We start from the raw sequence: 20,378 nt of genomic DNA on the forward strand, positions 1-20,378 counted from the left end.
ACACACACACACACACACACACGATTATACATATAACATACAATATATATATATATATATATATATATATATATTCCCGGTAGTTGTAGCATGGACTTCTGTAGGACACGTCAGTAAAAGATCCGGACGGAAGATCAGTTTCGCAGTTTCAGTATCAGTATCAGTAGCTCAACTGAGGAGGCGTCACTGCGTTGGGACAAATCCATATACCGGCTACACCACATCTGCCAAGCAGATGCCTGACCAGCAGCGTAACCCAACACGCTTAGTCAGGCCTTGAGAGAAAAAAAAAGTGAATAAATAATAGATAAATACATAAAAAAAAGGTGAATAAATAATAGGTAAATACATTAAAAAAAAAGGTGAACGGACGGAAGAGCCTATAGTTTGGTCGTCAGTAACCCGCTACTAACTGTCACAGTGTGTAGTATGGAACTGACCAATGGCGTAGTTCCGTCAACTGACCGTAGGTATTTTAGTCACGTGTAACTGTCAAAAAGTTAGAACCAAGAAATGCAACTGACAGGGCCGCGCAACAAACTGTTTGTCCGTGGCAAATTTCCTCAGTGTGAACAATCCACTTTCGTTGTAAAACGAAATTCAGCGTACAGAGAGAGAGAGAGAGAGAGAGAGAAGAAAAATGACATAATAGATAAATAAATGAATAAATTAATAAATAAACGAATAAATGAATAAACAAATAAAATAAACAAACAAATACGTAAATAAATAAGCAAACAATTAAACAAATAAAATAAATGAATAATAAAAATAAAATAAAATAAAATAAAATAAAAAGAAACAGCGGTGAAGCTACACTAACTGTGACTGATTTCCCTCTCCCCGAAATGAGCAGGCCCGAATTCCACAAGGGCAATCAGTTGTAGCAAGGGGAAAAAAAAAGAAAACAAGAGAGGCAAGGCCTTCAAGACTGACTTGTGATAAATTAAGTCCCCTAGCATTAATTACAGAGTAATTTCCCTTCTTTTACTATCTGCACCAAAAAACGTTTGCAAAATAAATAAAAATTCCATGCTTAGCAAAAGAAGTTCCTGTTTGAACAAAAAATCATAATAATGACTGCTCTTGTTGTTGTGTCGAATAAGAGTGCCAAGTTTAGAGAATACAAAAATATAAATATAACAGACGTACATACACACGGACACACACACACACAGACAACCGAACACCGGGTTAAAACATAGACTCACTTTGTTTACACAAGTGAGTCATAAAAAAAGAAAGAAAGAAAGAAAAAAAAAGTGTAACAAAATCATCATCGTTATCACCAACTTTTTCATTTCAGAGTCAGTAACAATGAACGGATCTACCTTCAGATCCGAGTCTGCATATCTACAACTCCCTCCCCACCACCACCCTCCCCACTACCCCGGCTCAAACCGAATTGCCACAACATACTGTCGTATACGCAAAGGTGTAATTTTTATGTTGCCTGGTTCCTTGGTGTATATTTTGACTCTGGTGAATGTGATGGAATCGTACTTGTGCTGTCATTTGGGCCCATATGACGTGACTGACTGTGGTATTGTCTGTGTTGATTTTTTTGTATATACGTTCATGGCACTTGTTCTCAGTGAATCTGTATCTATTGTAATGTTCGGTGAGCCCCATCTGAGATGGGGGTACTGCGCTATATATAAAGCCTACATTTCATTTCTCTATTTTTATTTTATTTTTAATACTACTTTCCATCTTCTTCCATTAATGTTCAGCGGTCATATATCTTTGACCATTACTAACATTTTCCGTTACACGACCAACATCGACCACTACTAGTGCTACTACTACTACTATCATTATTATTATTATTATTATTGTTTTTGGTGGTGGTGGTGTTGTTGGTGGTGGTGTTGATGTTCTTCTTCTTCTTATCATTAATAGGAGGGGTGGGGTGGTTGGAACTTTATGTTGAAAACGACTGGAGTATTTCCTGTATTTACAAAAACGAAATAGTTTCAAATAAGGAATCGTGTGCAGGGAAATACAGACCCCCCCCTCCTCCCCCCCATAAAATTATGTTTATTTCAACATGTTCATTGTGACCCACTGGTGTAGACTCCGGCAAAGGTGTGATTCCTGTCTTGTGCGAACTACTGCACCACACCGAGAAATCGAAAGTAGCTGGGGCTAGTCACCTCCCTTGGTATATCACCTCCCTTCTGTTCTGTGTGCAGGGTTCTCTTGGACGGCCTGTGCAAGGAGTTTTTAAAGAAACAGGATTATTAGATGGTGACAACTGTACCTTTTGTCAAACTGTCAAAGATCGTATTGATCATGCTTTTGTTTTGTTCAGTAATTCAGAAATCCTGGTACGACTCTGTTGGTGTGATGAAAAAAACAACAACAACCGTACAAATGATTTCCATGTGCAGTTTTTGAAAAACGTTTCTTGGATTTGATTCCATATATATATAGCTAGATAGATTGATAGATAGATATGCATGGATGCTATTTTTTTTATCTGTCTTATTGTTGGCAAAACAGTTAACTTGTATCAGTGTAAAATTAACACAAGTACATTTTCTCTTCCGACTTCAAGTAGTAGACTTTCATGCAGGTAAGTAAGGCTTTATCACTCCATGGTGAACTATCACATTACTGGAAACCTGAATGGGTCTATGCTTTAGCAAACAGCATCCATATTCAACACAGAAACACATGCATACGCGTACACAGAACACTTGTCAGCTCACACGCCTACTTGGTTGAGCACAGACTTTATTTAGTCTGTGTAGCTACAAAGGAAATCAATTCTCTGTAGATGACTGACTCCAGTGGTTAAGTCTTCCAGGGATCACACCAACAGTGAAAGAATAGGACTGTAGCAGCCAGCTCCACCACATTGGCTATTAATTTGCGAATGTGATTGTGTGTGTAGGTACTGATATGAAGTCACAAATGCACTTGATATTAGGATGATATTTAAGTCAGCAATGAAGCAGATAATAAGTCTGGAAACAAAACTGTTTTGTAGTACTTGTCAAGCGAAGTTTGATTTGATAAACTCTACACATCTACGTCTGATGATTACAGTGTTGGGTTTGTGCTCCTCCTTCTTTCTAACTTTATTTAAGCAGATGTGGTGCAGTACTTATAGGTCATTCCACACACACACACACACTGTGACATCTTCAAACAAATTCAGAAGTCTTGATCTAATGATGCTGGATTTATACATATATAAAGCATCTGCACACTTTTTTTTTTTTCAAAGCATCATTTTTTGGTATGGTGTGTATGGATTATTTGTATTTCTTTTTCTGTTTATGACAACAGATTTCTCTGTGTGAAATTTGGGCTGCTCTCCCCAGGGAGAGCGCGTCGCTACACTACAGCGCCACCCTTTTTTTTGTGTGTAGTTTTATTTGTTTTTCCTAACGAAGTGGATTTTTCTACAGAATTTTGCCAGGAACAACCCTTTTGTTGATGTGTGTTCTTTTACGTGTACTAAGTGCATGCTGCACACGGAACCTCGGTTTATCACCTCATCCGAATGACTAGCGTCCAGACCACCACTCAAGGTCTAGTGGAGGGGGAGAAAATATCGGTGGCTGAGCCATGATTCGAACCAGCACACTCATATTCTCTCTTGCTTCCAAGGGGGATGCGTTACCTCTAGGCCATCACTCCACAGTGACACCACACGCTTTGTTTGACACCTTGTTGGAATGAAACTGAATCAAAGTCTAATATTAATTAAAACTGGCTTGTTATTTTTATGCCACATCAGACCTGGAAACTCTTTCAGAAGCCTGGTCACTGTTTTCCATTCAAGAGCCCACAAGTTTGCTGTTCCATGATATCATCATCTCTATGGACGGTGAAAGGAACACATCAAGAATGTCTCCGTAAATCAGTCTGCACAATAAATGAATTAAAAAAAAAAAAATCTCTTGTCTTGGTTTTGTCTACTAAATCAGAGTCTGCAAAATAAATAAATAAAGTACATATATATATATATTTTTTTTAATCCCTGGTCTTGGTTGAAAGTCATTCACTGCACACATGTATGTCTTTTCCTTTCCATTCTTTTTTTTTTTTTTTTTTTTTTGTTGTTGTTGTTATGACTTTTTTTTTTTTTTTTTACATTGCCTCTGTTGAAACACTTGGTCTATTGACTCGCAAAGAAGGGGAGAGTTTGTGTATGTATTTTTGGCAGCAGCATCACTTGACAGGAAAGAAACAGAAAGAGAGGGAGAAGGAAAGAAAAAAAGACAGACAGATAGATAGATAGATAGATGATATATATAGAGAGAGAGATAGGGGAGGGGTTGTGTATGTACTTTGGAAGCAACATCAATGGGCAGGAAAACACAGAAAGAGAAAGAAAGATAGAGAAACACACACAGACACACACACAAGAAACACACACACACACACACAAACACACACACACACTCACACATACACACACGAGAGAGACAGAGAGAGAGAGAGAGAGAGAGAGAGAGAGCATACAGAAAGAAAACCACCGACACCACCGCCATTATACTACACACATTTATTACTGAAACTGTCACTGATTCAGTGTTCAAGACACGTCATACAGCATCAGCTGAAAATTATATTAAAAAAAAAAAAAAAAAAAAAAAGACTAAAAAATGATGTGATTAAACATTTGATACTCCACACATGTCCATTTACAGAACCATCTACAATGCATGAAACAGGAAGGAAATAGTTCCAGGAATGGTACCCCTAACAATTACGCACAAGTAAAAACTCACATCGCCGATGATTGTCCTCAGAAAGACGATGCATAGTTTTCAGTAACACGTTTACTTCCTGTGCCTAGAAAAGTGGAAAAAAAACCCAACAAACCAACAACAGAAAAACGACAAAAACTTTTGACTTTTTGTTCTATACAGTGAAAGTTATTCAAACATACACAAAACAGACAAGCTGCAATTTGGGAACAAAATATCAGAGATGGTGTTTCAAAGTTGATTTAAGGTAGTGAATGATGAGTGAATATCAATATGTGTAAACAAAACCCCAAAAAAAACAACAACAAAAAACCAATTGTGAAAAATACAGACGTCCATTTTCACCGAAGAAACACCAAAGACCACTTTCTTTTTGTATACATATGTAGAACACAGAGTAGGTAAGCATGATATTGTAATTTACTGATTAACAAAATACCCATGTCAGTTGATGAAAAGTGTACATTAAATTTGAAACAAATGTTAAATTGTACAAACTAACATTCCCAGAACTCATAACTATGTTTTATGACAAAGGAAATGCATGGTTCGCACACATTTGATTAACAAACTATCTTCATTTTCAATTAAACACCATATAACACAAGAAACTGAAATACTACTAATAATGATGATAAAAAAAAAAAAAAAAAAAAAAATGACAGCATCAGACCATCACAATTGAAAAATGTCTCCAAAAGCTTTCAACAGCTATTAACAGACAATTTAAATCATAAGAGGAGAGAAATGGCTGCTTTCAGGAAAGACCTGAGTTGACACGGAATAATAAAAAGGCACGACACAACAACTGTCCTTGCAACAAGAGAAATGGAGAGAAACAGAGAGACACAGAGAGAGGCTGAGAGAGAGAGTGAGAGAGAGAGGAGAGAGAGAGACAGAGGAGAGAGTCCACACTAAGCAAAATGTTAGTTGAAGCTGAAGGAAGAATCTAGAACTTGAAGAAGGAGGAGAGGATGGCGAAGAAGACGAGGGCCATGGAAATCTGGACAGCGCTGGCTCCACCTGAAACAGACAACACCAATTCAAACTGTCTTAATTAAGACATAGATACCTCAGCAATTTGTCTTGCAAAGATGTGATGCTCATGTAACAGTTGATATAATCATGCTAACGTTCCACATGTCAAAGGGCCATGCACCCCCCACCCCCCAACCTGATACTATCCCCCCCCCAGCCCCCCATGTCCACAGTTTCCAGCAGTCAATTGCTAACGTTTGATTCCTTTCCGATCTTTGTTAAGTAGTCCAGTTCCATCCCAAGCAATCTCCCACCCTTCTCTTCATCTAATATCACTTATAGTGAAAAGAGGATAAAGTAAAGAACAAACACTAATTCAACACTGACCACCTGACCAGAGATAAAATACCATCATCGATGTTATCCCCAACACAGCTGATCACAAAGTCTTGCAAATAATCTATGTTATCTCTAACACAGTTGATCGCACATAGCCTTACAATAATCAGTGTTACCTCTAACACAGCTGACCACATAGCCTTGCACTGGTTAAAAGAATATGAATGCATGTTTTTTTTTTTCCCTAGCCCCTTTTATTACTTTCATCTTTTTCTCTTTTTTTGTTATTTTAAATTTTTCAATCATTTCATTTTGTCCTTTGACAATGCAAGATGTAGTTTAAGATGTACTTATATCAGGACAGGGCTTTGTATAAGATTATCTTGCGGCTCCCATTCATATTGACAGTGAACTGTGACATGTTCCAAATAAAAATACTGTTTCAACCCAATGTCTTTGCATAAGAAATTTCCTGTTCAGTTTATCTAAAACTTTGGTGTATTGTAATACATTCCACATCAAAATATTGTTCAATAAAAACAAAATGGGGGAAAAAAAAGTTCAAACGTTGTTGTTGTCTTCAGTTTAACATCTTTCCACTTGAAGTGATGTTAGATGGGGGAAAAAAAACAACACCCCCCCCCCAAAAAAAAACAACCCAACAACAAAAACCAACAACAACAAAAAACCCGTAGGGGTAGGGGTTTTGGGAGGGGTAGGGTTTAAAGTATGTGTATGTGTGGATGGTGAATAGGGAGAGACAACGCTAGGGAAAATGGAAAAGTTATAAACGCCAACATCGAACAACTATAACAAACGTGTAGTGCATGGCATGCCATGTTTGTGTGTGTGTTTATCATGTCACATACTGCTGTGACAGCAACACGGCAGACAACCCTCTCAAGACTTGTCCAGTACAATGGGTTTGCTAAGGTCAGGCATCTGCTCATCTTTATTTTTCTGACATAAACAGCCGATGTCATGTGGCATATGTGGATACATGGATCAGTCACATGATTCTGATACCTCCTTGAAACTGAAAACAGCTACTTCTGTGTTTCTGGGCTACAACTCCCAACATACACTCGTGAACATGTGCAAACTCCCAACATTCAGTCATATACATACATACGGGTGGGCTTTTACATGTATGACCGTTTTTTTTTCCCCTGGTATGTAGACAGCCATATCAATTTTGGGAGAATGCATGCTAGTCATGTTTCCATCACCCACCTAACGCCGACATGGTTTTACAGGACCTTCAATGCACGAATATGATCATCTTCATGCCAATACACACTAACGGGGTTCAGGCACTTGCAGGTCTGCGCATTAGCAGACCTGGGAGAAAGGAAAAATCTCCACCCTTAACCTCCTACAAGGTGAACCACCTTCTTCTTCGTCTTCTTCTTCTGCGTTCACTCGTATGCACACGAGCCGGCTTTTACGTGTATGACCGTTTTTACCCCGCCATGTAGGCAGCCATACTCCGTTTTCGGGGGTGTGCATGCTGGGTATGTTCTTGTTTCCATAACCCACCGAACACTGACATGGATTACAGGATCTTTAACGTGTGTATTTGATCTTCAGCTTGCATATACACACAAAGGGGGTTCAGGCACTAGCAGGTCTGCACATATGTTGACCTGGGAGATCGTAAAAATCTCCACCCTTTACCCACCAGGCGCCGTCACCGTGATTCGAACCCCGGACCCTCAGACTGACAGTCCAACGCTTTAACCACTCGGCTATTGCGCCCGTCGGTGAGCCACCAAAACCATGGATGGAACTCTGAAAAATCTGGGCGAGAATCCAAAGCTCTCAGTAAACCATCCAGCCAATCGGCACCCGCTAAAAAAAAAACAACTGAAAGTGAAAACTGAAACTGAAACGTACTGCCACAGTTATCGTCGACCATCTTCTGCACTCCCTCCATCTGGGAGGCCACAGGAGCAAGCTCGCTCTCGCTGTTGGGGTTCTTCTTGCGGCAGTCGTCCAGAGCGGAACGGAAGCAAGTCAGCACGTTCTGCATGGCGCTGCACCACACAAAGAAGAAATCATTAGCGGTGTGTACTGGAGTTGTAGTAGTGGTGGTATAAAAGTAGCATCAGCATCAGTAGTAGTAGTAGTAGCAGTAGTGATGGTGGTAGTATAAGTTGAAGTTGTGGTGGTATAAAAGTAGCAGTAGTAGAAGTAGTGATGGTGGTAGTATAAGTTGAAGTTGTGGTGGTATAAAAGTAGCAGTAGAAGAAGGAGTGATGGTGGTAGTATTAGTTGTAGTAGTGGTGGTATAAAAGTAACAGTAGTAGTAGTACTAGTAGTAGTAGTAGTAGTAGTGATGGTGGTAGTATTAGTTGAAGTAGTGGTGGTATAAAAGTAACAGTAGTAGTAGTACTAGTAGTAGTAGTAGTAGTAGTGATGGTGGTAGTATTAGTTGAAGTAGTGGTGGTATAAAAGTAACAGTAGTAGTAGTACTAGTAGTAGTAGTAGTAGTAGTGATGGTGGTAGTATAAGTTGAAGTAGTGGTGGTATAAAAGTAGCAGTAGTAGTAGTAGTGATGGTGGTAGTATTAGTTGAAGTAGTGGTGGTATAAAAGTAACAGTAGTAGTAGTAGTAGTAGTAGTAGTAGTGATGGTGGTAGTATTAGTTGAAGTAGGGAATATTATAATAATGATAATGGTGATAGTAATATGGTAATGGTGGTGGTGGGGACGGTGGTTGTAGCAGTAGTAGGTAATAATCATAATAACAGTAACAATGAGAAACAATAACAATGATAACAATAATAATCATTATCATCATCATCATTATTACTATTATCACTATTACTATCAATGTTATCATTATTATCAGTATTAATATAATCATTCTCATATCATCATCATCATCATCATTATTATTATTATTATCATTATTACTATCATATACAGTACTTATATGGTGCCACACAACCCATGGCCTAAAGTAGGCTCCAGGCAGGTGTCTCATATGAAACAATACTCATGCAGTGTTGCTATGATGGCATTCAACACCACATGGAGACATGCACACAGGAACACACACACACACACACACACACACACACACACACACACACACAGAGGCACAGACACACACACACACACACACACACACGGAGGCACACACACACACACACACACACACACACACACGTATACACGGTTAACACCGACCAACAAGCCCACACTACATAGAGACTTCACAAGACGGCAAAGGAAAGGGGGAAGGGAAGAGAATCTAATCTTTACAAATAACATGTATGAGTGCTTTCCATGGTTTATACACACCAAGGATAAAATGTTGATCAACAAACCACATGCCATGATTCTGACTCACTCCATCAACTTCTACATCAAAAATGTGAATGTGGAATGGGGAACCCAGTGTGTAAAACACAAGATATAACAATTCAACACTGCACTGTACACAGGTCATTCAGGCATTTTTGTTAAGTTACTGCTGAGTTTTTAACAAAATGAAAAAGAAAGAAAAGGAAAAAAAAAAAATCAACGAGGTTTCCAGATCTGTTGTCGTTCTTTTTTTTTCAACTACAAAAAAAAAAAAAAAAAAAAAAAAAGAAAAAAAGCTGACCCAGTTTCTGCACTTCTTCACTGTCCAGTTTGTGTTGGATTTTTGCCACGGCTGTGGACATTTCAGGAATTAAAACATGAATAACATACATTTCTACATGAAACGTTATATGTACAAAGCACATACTGCTTTTTTTTCGGGAGAGTGTATTTTGTTAGTGCTAACCTGTGGTACAATGAAAAGGTAGAAGAAAAAAAACAGGACTGTTTCCAGAGTCTAACAAATACATGATAAAAACAAATTTCAACAGTGATAACAGGACTTCTCATCTTTTTTTTTTCTTTTCTCCATACAGTTTCTCAGTACTCACATGTAATTACTTATTCAGGAATGGGAGTAACTATATATGGTTTCTGGTTCTACCAAATACAAGATGAAAATATTATGTATAGTGCAGGCAATATTTTTGCTTTCTTAGATTCAGTAGGCCCAATACTCGGCTTATATCACAGATTGACATAAGTTTACATTTGGGCCAACAGCAAAGTGAGAGCTGTATTATCAATGGTTTCTCCAGTCAATGGGAAATCATTTACAGCTTAGTCTTTTGTGAAGGACTATGACTCTCAAACTAGGAGGCAAAATTGCACTGGCTCTTAGTGCTGCAGCTTTGTGGGCTAGTTGGCCTTTGGGAACCATCCCAACGCCGACTGTCCTAAAACCCTCTTGGCCGAGAGAGTAGGGATGTAACTTGGGCAAGACACTCTCCACTATAATCAAATTCTAGCCCAAATAGTCAGAACAGCAGTTTTGGGCAAGACACTCTCCACAATAATCAAATTCTAGCCCAAATAGTCAGAACAGCAGTTGCCTCCTCTGTTGTTCTGATGGTCATAGTCGGACACGACTGACTATCATATAAATTCAGAAATGTCATGAAATGAAAAAAAGGAACAGGAACTGCCCTAACATTTCTGTTTCTTCCTACAGCAATAAATAACCAACCAGAAAGTTTTTCTACGTTCAGAATAGCACTGGATTTTTTGCTATATATTCTGTTTTTTTGCTGACTTATGACAGAATACAAGAAAAAAAAAAATTAGTAAAGTCCTTTTAGCTGAGAGAATGAGGATGAAAACTTGGGCAAGATACTCTCCACAATAATCAAACTCCAGCCCAGATAGTCAGGAAAGCAGTCACCACCTCCTTTGCTGTCCTGATGATCATAGTTGGACATGACAGATGGTCATACATAGAATAGGAATACCCAGGTTCTTAATTTCTGCCAGAAACACAAGACAAAGAAACCTAAAACAAAACAAACAAAAAACCCCAAAAAACCCCCACACTTACTCGCAAGCCTCCTTAATCTTGGACTGATCAGCGCCAGCAAATTTGGACATGCCCTGGATACAAGAGCTGATGTTTTCGCAGGTAGTGGCTTCGCTCATGCTCATCCATGCTGAAACACAAAGCAGTTTGGATATCAGATAAAAAAAATAAAAAAAAAATAAAAAAATCATTTCACATTAATTCCGAACTAAAATTTATCTAAACATAGACTTACCAATCCGTTACAAGTAGTACTTACCAATTTACTTTTTGCCCATTCTGTCCTCTGTGCTGTGCTGTGCTGTGTTGTGTTGTGTTGTGTTGTACTGTGTTGTATTGTATTGTATTGTAAGATATTGTGTTGTATTGTACTGTGTTGTATTGTATTGTGTTGTATTGTGGTGTTGTATTGTGTTGTATTGTTTTGTATTGTATTGTGTTGTATTGTATTGTTTTGTTTTGTATTGTTTTGTATTGTGTGGTATTGTATTGTACTGCATTACTCTTTAGTCACAACAGATTTCTCTGTGTGAAATTCGGACTGCTCTCCCCAGGGAGACTGCGTGGCTACACCGAGAGCACCACACTTTTTTCTTTGTTTTTTTTCCCTGCATGCCTTTTTTTTTTTTTTTTTTAATTTGTTTTCATATCAAAGTGAATCTTTTCTACAGAATTTTGCCAGGGACAACCCTTTTGTTGCCGTGGGTTCTTTTACGTGCGCTAAGTGCATGCTGTACACAGGACCTCGGTTTATCATCTCATCTGACAGACTAGCGCCAAGACCATCACTCAAGGTCTATTGGAGGGGGAGAAAATACTGGCGACTGTGCCGGGATTTGAACCAGCGCACCCAGATTCTCTCGCTTCCTTGGCGGAAGCGTTACCTCTAAGCCATCACTCCATCTAAGGCACCAATGAAGAACTGCCACTGGGATTTGAACCAGTGCACCCAGATTCTCTCGCTTCCTTGGCGGAAGCGTTACCTCTAAGCCATCACTCCATCTATGGCACCAATGAAGAACTGCCGCTGTTGTCAGTTTTGGGCCAGACTCTGAAATGGTACTCCAAGGGGCAGGGGGCAGAGAGGGTGTGTGTGTGTGTGGGGGGGGGGGGGGGGGGCGAAAACAATAAAGAATTTTTCTTCCTGTGAGTGGGAGCGGGAGGGGGGGGTGGTGGTGGGGGTGGGGGCAGGGGGGGGAGGCTGGGGGGGTGAGACTACATGGAGAGACTGACAGACAGACAGACAGACAGACAGAGAGAGACAGAGACAGAGAGAATGACAGACAGACAGAGAATGAGAGAATGACAGACAGGGGAGCAGGGGGGGGGTGGGGTGAATGGGGGGGGGGGGGGGGGGCTGGAGGGGTGAGACTACATGGAGAGACTGACAGACAGACAGAGACAGAGAGTGAGAGAATGACAGACAAGACAGACAAAGAGTGAGAGAATGACAGACAGACAGACAGAGGAGAATTGTAGCACTGAAGAATGTCAGGGCAGCGAAATGGCAGCTCACAGCACTTTTGACGTCATCGACACACCCACGGTGACTTGTTTACAAGAAACCTGAGGAGGGGGCAGGGGAGAGGGGAGGGGAGGGGAGGGGAGAGGAAGGGGAAAGGGAGAAGGAAGTACGGAGGGAGCATGGGGGAGGGGGTAGGTGGAGGGGGGGGGGCTGTTGCAGAGGCGTTTAACAGCTGAAGTAACTGCACCGGCAAGACTGATAATACCCCACAGACTAAAAACGTGGAAAGTCCGTGCACTCACTGAGCCAGACTGCCATTTGTGCGGTAAATGAGAGCAAATTATGAGGAGTGTGTGATATGTGTGAGCAGGAGAGAGAGAGAGAGAGACAGAGAGAGAGACAGAGAGAGACAGAGAGAGGACTAGACAAATGGTTTGTTGACGTAAGCCGCGTTTGCTCATGTCACATGTATCAAGGAAATGTGTATTCATCTAACGACGATGAAACCTATGGTTTTGGAGGATATATCATTTGAGGACAGATAAAGGGAAATCAAAAGCACCAGAACATACGGGAGTTCTTCCACCCTCTCCGACACACACACACACACACACACATAGACGCACAGGAGAAAGTAGGCTATATATATCAAAACACAAACACACACACACACAGAGCGAGCGAGCAGCGTCAGATTGGGGAGGTAGAGAGTGGAGTGGAGGGGTGGGTGGGGGTGATGCGGAAAATAATAGGAAGGAGCACCCAAAAGGAGGAGTTTGTATTATACTCCATGTTTGGTGATACATATACTGTACCATGTCAAACTGATGCAAACCAGGCCTATCGGTTTGCTCTGCTTGGCAAAATTTGGCGCGGCTAACAGTGAAAAGACGAGCCGTCTTGCCCGGTCTGCTCTTAGCCAATCAAACGCTTCTAAAAGCTATAAGCGCTGAATCATTCCTTTGGCCAAGGCTCTCCACGCCATCTTGTCAGGTTTACGCTCTGTCTCGCCTTACGCTTTTTTTTTTTTTTTTTTTTTTTTTTTTTAAGCGTATTCATTTGGCACCACAATGACAAACTGCAAACTGACACTGAAGCCGGCAGGTTGCCATGACACCCTGTCACTTACACCAGTTGTATGGTGTGTGTGGCCTCACACTGTGTGATCTTTTTTTAAGAGGGCGGGGGGGGGGGTGGGGGGGTGGGGAACCCGTTGTACGATGCCCACGCCTCATTAACGCGTCGGTCCTTCCTATTCATTTGAACAGTCTTTCAATTAAACAGAGACTGAATTTTTAGAGATCAAACTTTAGCACAGATCTAGAAGCTGGTGTTCATAAAGCTACAATTTCTTCTCTTTAAAAAAAAAAAAAAAAAAAAAAAATCACTGGAAATTCTCGCTGAAAACTGATGCAACGTGTACTGATATCTTAAGCCTGTTGCTGCCTCAGCCTATCCTGTATCAACACAGATAGCTGCATACAAGGAATGCTTGGTGGTGTGGGTGTGGGTGTGTGTGGGTTGTTTTCAACACATACAGGACGGCTCACAGATGTTGGGAAGCGCCTAAAAACAACCAGCAGAAAAAGAACAGCTGGCTTTGGCATGGCACGTCAAACTAACGTTATGGCCTGCCTGTACTTGGAATTAATTATTTTCTGTCAGGGAAAGGTCATCCCCATTATAATAATAATAACAATGATGATGGCCACAGCTGCGCCATTAAAAAACCCCACATAATCTAACAGCCATATTATGCCGATAATGGTGATGTTTAATGCCTGAATGGCTATTTGCATACGATGAACACACACACACACACATATACAAACACAAACACACACACAGGGAGTGGCGCGTGCACACACACACACACACATGTACACACACACATGCACACACACACACGCACACAGGCTGGAGAAAAGTATGCACAAGACTTAATAAAGACCACAACCTTTCATGTACAAACTTAGTGTTGGAAAACATCACATGAGCGAGAGAGAGAGAGAGAGAGAGAGAGAGAGAGAGACAGACAGACAGACAGACAGACAGAGTACAAGAGAGACAAAGAGAGACAACAGGGAAAGATGTGCAAGAGAGACAGAGACAGAGTACAAGAGACATAGAGAGAATAACAAGACAGCAGGGAAAGTTGGGCATGAAGGAGAGAGAGAGAGAGAGAGAGAAAGAGAGAGAAACAGACAGACAGAGGGAGAGAGAGGGCTATAAGGGGCAGGTTGGTTGTTGTGCTTGGGGCCATAGCAAAGAGACCCTTGAGAACTAGAGGGAGGTGAAGGGAGAGGGGAGGGGGGGGAGACAGTGGAGGTGAAGCAGGCAGAAGGTAAGGGGGGGGGAGGGCAAAGGAAACAGGGGGGGGGGGGGGGGAACTCAGAAGAAAAGGACCCGACAGCCAAAGTATGAGCTGCCACGTTTGTCCCCCCCCCCCCCACCCCCCCAACCCCCAGGAGAATGACAAACGGAGCCCTGACAAACTGTCTGTCAGCTGGACCCCTTGAAGCCTAGCTGGTTCCCCCCCCCCCCCCCCCCCCGCCCCTACTCCCCCCCCCCTTGGGATAACACACGTGACCTTGCTGCTCCTCCCCTCCCTGACAGAATGTGATGGGCGTGGGTGGGAGTCGGGGGGGGGGGGGGGGGAGAGTGATGGTGGGAGAGGGGTAGGACAGATGGGAAGGGGGGGTGCAAGGGGGACGGAATGGGCAGGGAGGGTGGGGGTGGAGAGAGAGGGAGGGAGGGAGGGAAAGAGAGAGAGAAAACCAGAACAAGAACAAAAACTTTCATCTCCAGGCCTCCGGCCTCTAGAAAGAGGTCACAAGTACACAATATGGTGATCACGCAGCGACAACAAAATGTAAAATACGTACTAACTTAAACCTGTAGAACAAAAGTGCTTCTTGTGCATAGTGAATTAATTCTAACTTTCATCATTGTTGTCACAGAATTCCTGTCGTATCTTCAGGGCATTAAATATTTTAACACAGAGTTTACGAATACTGTAAACAGAACCATTCTTCAGCAAGTGAACATACGATTGAGAGAGAGAGAGAGAGAGAGAGAGAGAGAGAGAGAGAGAGAGTTTATTTTTGGTAAAGCAGGGATGAACAATCTCATCCAGCCCTAGAAAAACAACATTCGTTTCGTCGGAAGCCTATATATATATATATGACTCCAAAGTAGGGCGTGTGTTCTGACAGGATTTAATTAAGATCACCCCCAACTCGTTCATTCTGTTTCCTTTATTTACACAAGCACTGGCCGAATAGAGTTAGGGTTAATCTCTGTCAAAACAAACACCCCCTTTTCCCCTTCGTATCCTGCAAACTCACGGGTTTATAAAACGCCCACTTTTGTAATGCTTCCAGTGTGTGTGTGTGTGTGTGTGTGTCTCAAATGTATGTATGTATGTATATGTATGTATATATATATATATATATATATATATATATAATTATATATATGTGTGTGTGTGTGTGTAGAGAGCGAGAGAGAAATAGAGAGAGAAAGAGAGAGAGACAGAGAGAGAGAGAGAGAGGACCAACGCCTAAACCACATCACACCCATGGGTAAGACCACGGCCACGAACAACTTGACCTTAGGGGCGTCACGCACACCGAAAGGTCGTTTAACTCATTTCAACAGGGAGGAGGGGGGGAGAGAGAGAGTGAGAGAGAGAGAGAGACAGACAGACAGACAGAGAGGGAGACAGAGAGTGCAATATATAGATATCATGCATATTGTGCAATCCGTTGTTTCATTTCCAGTTCGTGGACCGCTGCCGGTCCTGGGACTGCGACAGAAGAACCCGGATGTGGCGCCACCATGTATATACAATCATGGTGTACTCGGACTGAGCGGAATCGGAGAGAGTAATGCCACTGACACGGTGCACAGGATGGAGCACAAAAAAAAAGAAAAAAAAAGAAGAAAAAAGTATGTATGTTATACGAATAAGTCTGAACCTATTGACGAACCTATGGCACAGTTTCACAAAGAATAGGATGATGACCCGGATTCAAACTAAAACACACAGCACAAGAGGCAAACACACGAGGCAAACGCAAACACACACACACACGAAATTTGCTAAAGGGGAGTGGAAGCAGCAACGGCAAAGATGAAGGATTCCCGGGCCGTGGTGTTTTTTTTGGCGTTTTTTTTTTTTGAAGGGGGCTGGGGTTGGGGGTGGGGTGAGGGCGCGGGGGGAGGGGGGGTTGGTGTTTTTTTTTTTGTTTTGTTTTTTTTACTCGTGTAACCTTTTCCCTTTATTTCGTCAGCTGCACCGCAGTTCCACGCGCGATTCAAACACGACCACTTCACTCACACAGCGCGCGATGTGGATGGATCCTGTGCGCCAACGGGGACGACTGACAGACTGTCGCATTCTGGAGTCCCTCCCTCTCCCTCCACTTGCACCCCCCCCCCCCCCCCGCCTCCCCCACTCAACACACACACAGACACACAAAAGAAAAAAAAAGAGAGGGTTTTCCGCCAACCACAGGCTCTAAACGTTGTCCTAGCACACACACACACACACACACACACTGAGAGAAGGGACTCAGATGATTCATCCATGTGGGCTCAGGGTTCTCACTTGCTCAAGAGAAGGAGAGAGCAAGACACAGTTTATGGGGGAAAAATGAATCTCACTTCCCCCCCCCTCTAAAAAAAAAAGTGTAAAAAGACGCAGAAAATCAAAACGGATTAAAACAATATAACATTAAATCTTTTGAAAAAATGCTTCTGAAAGCGCGAAAAAGTCGACAACCGCCCCCCACCCTCCCACTGCAAACTTCCAGTCCGACATTTGCATGAACTACTTCATTTTTGCACGACGCCATCTGGGAATAATTGCCAGCCGGCTGTTTCAGTTTTGGAAATGAACCACCGAGAAGTTAGTTCAGAAAAGGCGGGTAAGAGAATTAAAAAACAAAACAAAACAAAAAACAAGAGAGGCAAGGCCTTCAAGACTCACTTGTGATACACTTAAAAAAAAAAAAAAAATCCAAGCTTTTTATGTATTGAGTATAATTTCAAAATGTAATGTTTCAGATGAGAAATATCGGTTTAAAGCGAATTAAGTCCCCTAGCATTAATTACAGAGTAATTCCCCCCCCCCCTTTTTTTTTTTTTTTTTTTTACTATCTGCACCAAAACGTTTGCAAAAATAAATAAAACTTCCATGCTTAGCAAAAGAAGTTCCTGTTTGAACAAAAAATGATAACGACTGCTCTTGTTGTTGGGTCAGAATATCAGATCAAAGTGCCAAGTTTAGAGAATACAAAAAATATAAATATAACAGTAAATGCAGTTTGCATATAATTAGGCTTCATTTTTTATTTTTTTGTGCCCATCCCAGAGGTGCAATATTGTTTTAAACAAGATGACTGGAAAGAACTGAATTTTTCCTATTTTTATGCATAATTTGGTGTCAACTGACAAAGTATTTGAAGACAAAATGTCAATGTTAAAGTTTACCACGGACACACAGCCACACACACACAGACAACCGAACACCGGGTTAAAACATAGACTCACTTTGTTTACACAAGTGAGTCAAAAAAGGAAAGAAAAGAAAAATCTCGTGAACTTTACTAGCACAGCTTGCGTAGAAATGCGCAGTTTCCACACGGCGGACAAACGGTGACACACACACCGACAAGTTTCAGTTTCAGTAGCTCAAGGAGGCGTCACTGCGTTCGGACAAATCCGTATACGCTACACCACATCTGCCAAGCAGATGCCTGACCAGCAGCGTAACCCAACGCGCTTAGTCAGGCCTTGAGCGACAAATGTATTGGCAGTCATGTGAACGAACACGCAAGGGAGCACAAAATGTCAAGTTAGTGACAACTTACAATTCTTCTTGGGGGCATGGTGTTACGAATTTTCGGCAGCCAACGGTGAATGCAGACAGCTACCCTACACTAGCACCTGTGCTCGAGTACTTTGTAAAACAAAATATGTGTGTACGTTCAGAAAAAAACACTGTATGCCCCACATACACTTACAAATAATACTACAAGTTTCAAGATAACCTGGACCCGACTGGCTAACCGATGGTACAACCACACTGACTGACATGCCACGTGAATTAACCCATTGTGAAGAACAGAGAGAAACGAAGTTTCAGACTATCGATAACTAAGTTGAGTTTTGAAAGCCCTGTTGGCGGGGAAAAAAAAAAAAAGAAGAAAAAAAAAAAAAAAAAAGAAGAAAAAAAAGAAAAAAAAAAAAGAAAGAGAAAGCCCTCGTGGTTAAAACGCTCAGCTCAGGGTTTGGGTGTGGGTTCCGTGAAGGTTACGTCGTTCAAGGGCGCGAGTCATGAACGGCTTGCCTCTTCTCCGCGCGAGGTCCTCCTCCAACCCCTATACCGTCTCCACCACCTCTACTGGTCGAAACACACCGTTTACTTTACTCCTGCTTACTTTAGTACTTTTGTCTACATCACATATTCACACAGAGCATCAAGAAAACGTTACCCGATTCTTATTAGCTCGGAGGGTTGCGCAATTGTTGGAGTGCGCTGTGCGCATGAGCTATCCCCCCCCCCCCCCACCACCTTCATGTTAAATGTACGAATGAATCGACGAGTGGAACCACTGATTTTTTATTTTTTTTTTTTTTTTTTTTTAATATGTGTTGGGTTGGAAAATGTAACCATTCAAAGCCTGCACAAACCTGCGTGGACCTTGAGGTCCGGGCTCTAGGATGTTGTTAGAAGAGTCCTCAAAAACATGACCGACGTATATATATGATAGTCAGTCGTGTCCGACTATGACCATCAGAGCAGCAGAGGAGGCAACTGCTGTTCCGACTATTTGGGCTAGAATTTGATTATAGTGGAGAGTGTCTTGCCCAAGTTACATCACCACTCTCTCGGCCAAGAGGGTTTTAGGACAGTCGGCGTTGGGATGGTTCCCAAAGGCCAACTAGCCCACAAGGCTGCAGCACTAAGAGCCAGTGCAAGTTTGCCTCCAAGTTTGAGAGTCATAGTCCTTCACAAAAAGACTAAGCTGTAAATGGTTTCCCATTGACTGGAGAAACCATTGATAATACAGCTCTCACTTTGCTGTTGGCCCAAATGTAAACTTATGACCGACGTACATAAAAAGCAATTACACAGGACACCACATGATGAACAGAAAACCGTGGAGAGCTTATCTGAGACGAAACTTGACCGTTTATTTCTTTAGTGTGGCAGCTAATGCACAAGCAATGAAGCATTTCACTCGAATGCACAGTATACACATAGTGAAACACGCAAATGTTTTGCTGGTTCAGGTCCAGCAATTTCTAACCCAAACTCAAGATTTACTTAATATCTTCTGCAAATTAAAAATAAAAAAGCTTTTCCCGTTTACTTTGTTTGCTTAATGTCAGAGACACAGAGAGAGGACATGAAAAAATAGTAAAGAAAATTAAAGCAGAAAAATAAAAGGTCCTTTACTCCCAGTCTTGTTTGTCAATTTTTAGCGAATAAGGAAAATATGCACGGAAAGTAATCAAGTCCCAAAAGGAAACTGTCAAATTTGCACGGAATCCAAAAAAGTCAGGTTTTGAACATACTGGAATAATAGGTAGTTGTTTTTTGTTGTTGTTTTTTTCTTTATCAGATAAATCGCTAGATAAGGTAACTGCACGAAATCTGAAAAAAAAAGGAAAGAAGAAAGAACATGACAACTGGCGAAATTGCACCGTGAGTTAAAAAAAACTAATGTAATTGTTTGAAAATTACTGCAAAGAATTTGAATTTAAAATGCCACCGAGTTTCTCCATCTTCTCTCCCCTTCCCTTCTCTCCCTCCCCCCCCCTGCCCCCATCCCGCACCCCCGCCCTCTCCCACTCCTCGTTCTTTTTAGAAAGAAATCCATTATTATCTCTTTATATTTGTTTCAGACAAGAACTGCACGGCGGTGGGGGCAAATCAATTTCAAATGAACAAAACAAGCGCCAAGTAACTTCAA

At 41.5% G+C, this 20,378-nt stretch overlaps 1 protein-coding gene across 1 annotated transcript in view; it reads right to left on the reverse strand.

The window, feature by feature from the left end:
* Window positions 1-4,505: 4,505 nt before the first annotated feature.
* The window catches only part of LOC143286549 (uncharacterized), a 16,247-nt gene continuing 374 nt past the window's right edge, over window positions 4,506-20,378 (reverse strand). The window contains exons 2-4 of the mRNA XM_076594159.1: window positions 10,950-11,058; window positions 7,941-8,080; window positions 4,506-5,750 (exon numbers count right to left, since the gene is read on the reverse strand). Of these exons, the coding sequence (XP_076450274.1) occupies window positions 5,677-5,750; window positions 7,941-8,080; window positions 10,950-11,058 (323 nt within the window). The 3' untranslated portion in view covers window positions 4,506-5,676. The remainder of the gene's footprint in view (window positions 5,751-7,940; window positions 8,081-10,949; window positions 11,059-20,378) is intronic.

This window comes from Babylonia areolata, chromosome 10 (assembly GCF_041734735.1).
Source record: "Babylonia areolata isolate BAREFJ2019XMU chromosome 10, ASM4173473v1, whole genome shotgun sequence".
In the NCBI taxonomy this organism is placed as follows: domain Eukaryota; kingdom Metazoa; phylum Mollusca; class Gastropoda; order Neogastropoda; family Buccinidae; genus Babylonia; species Babylonia areolata.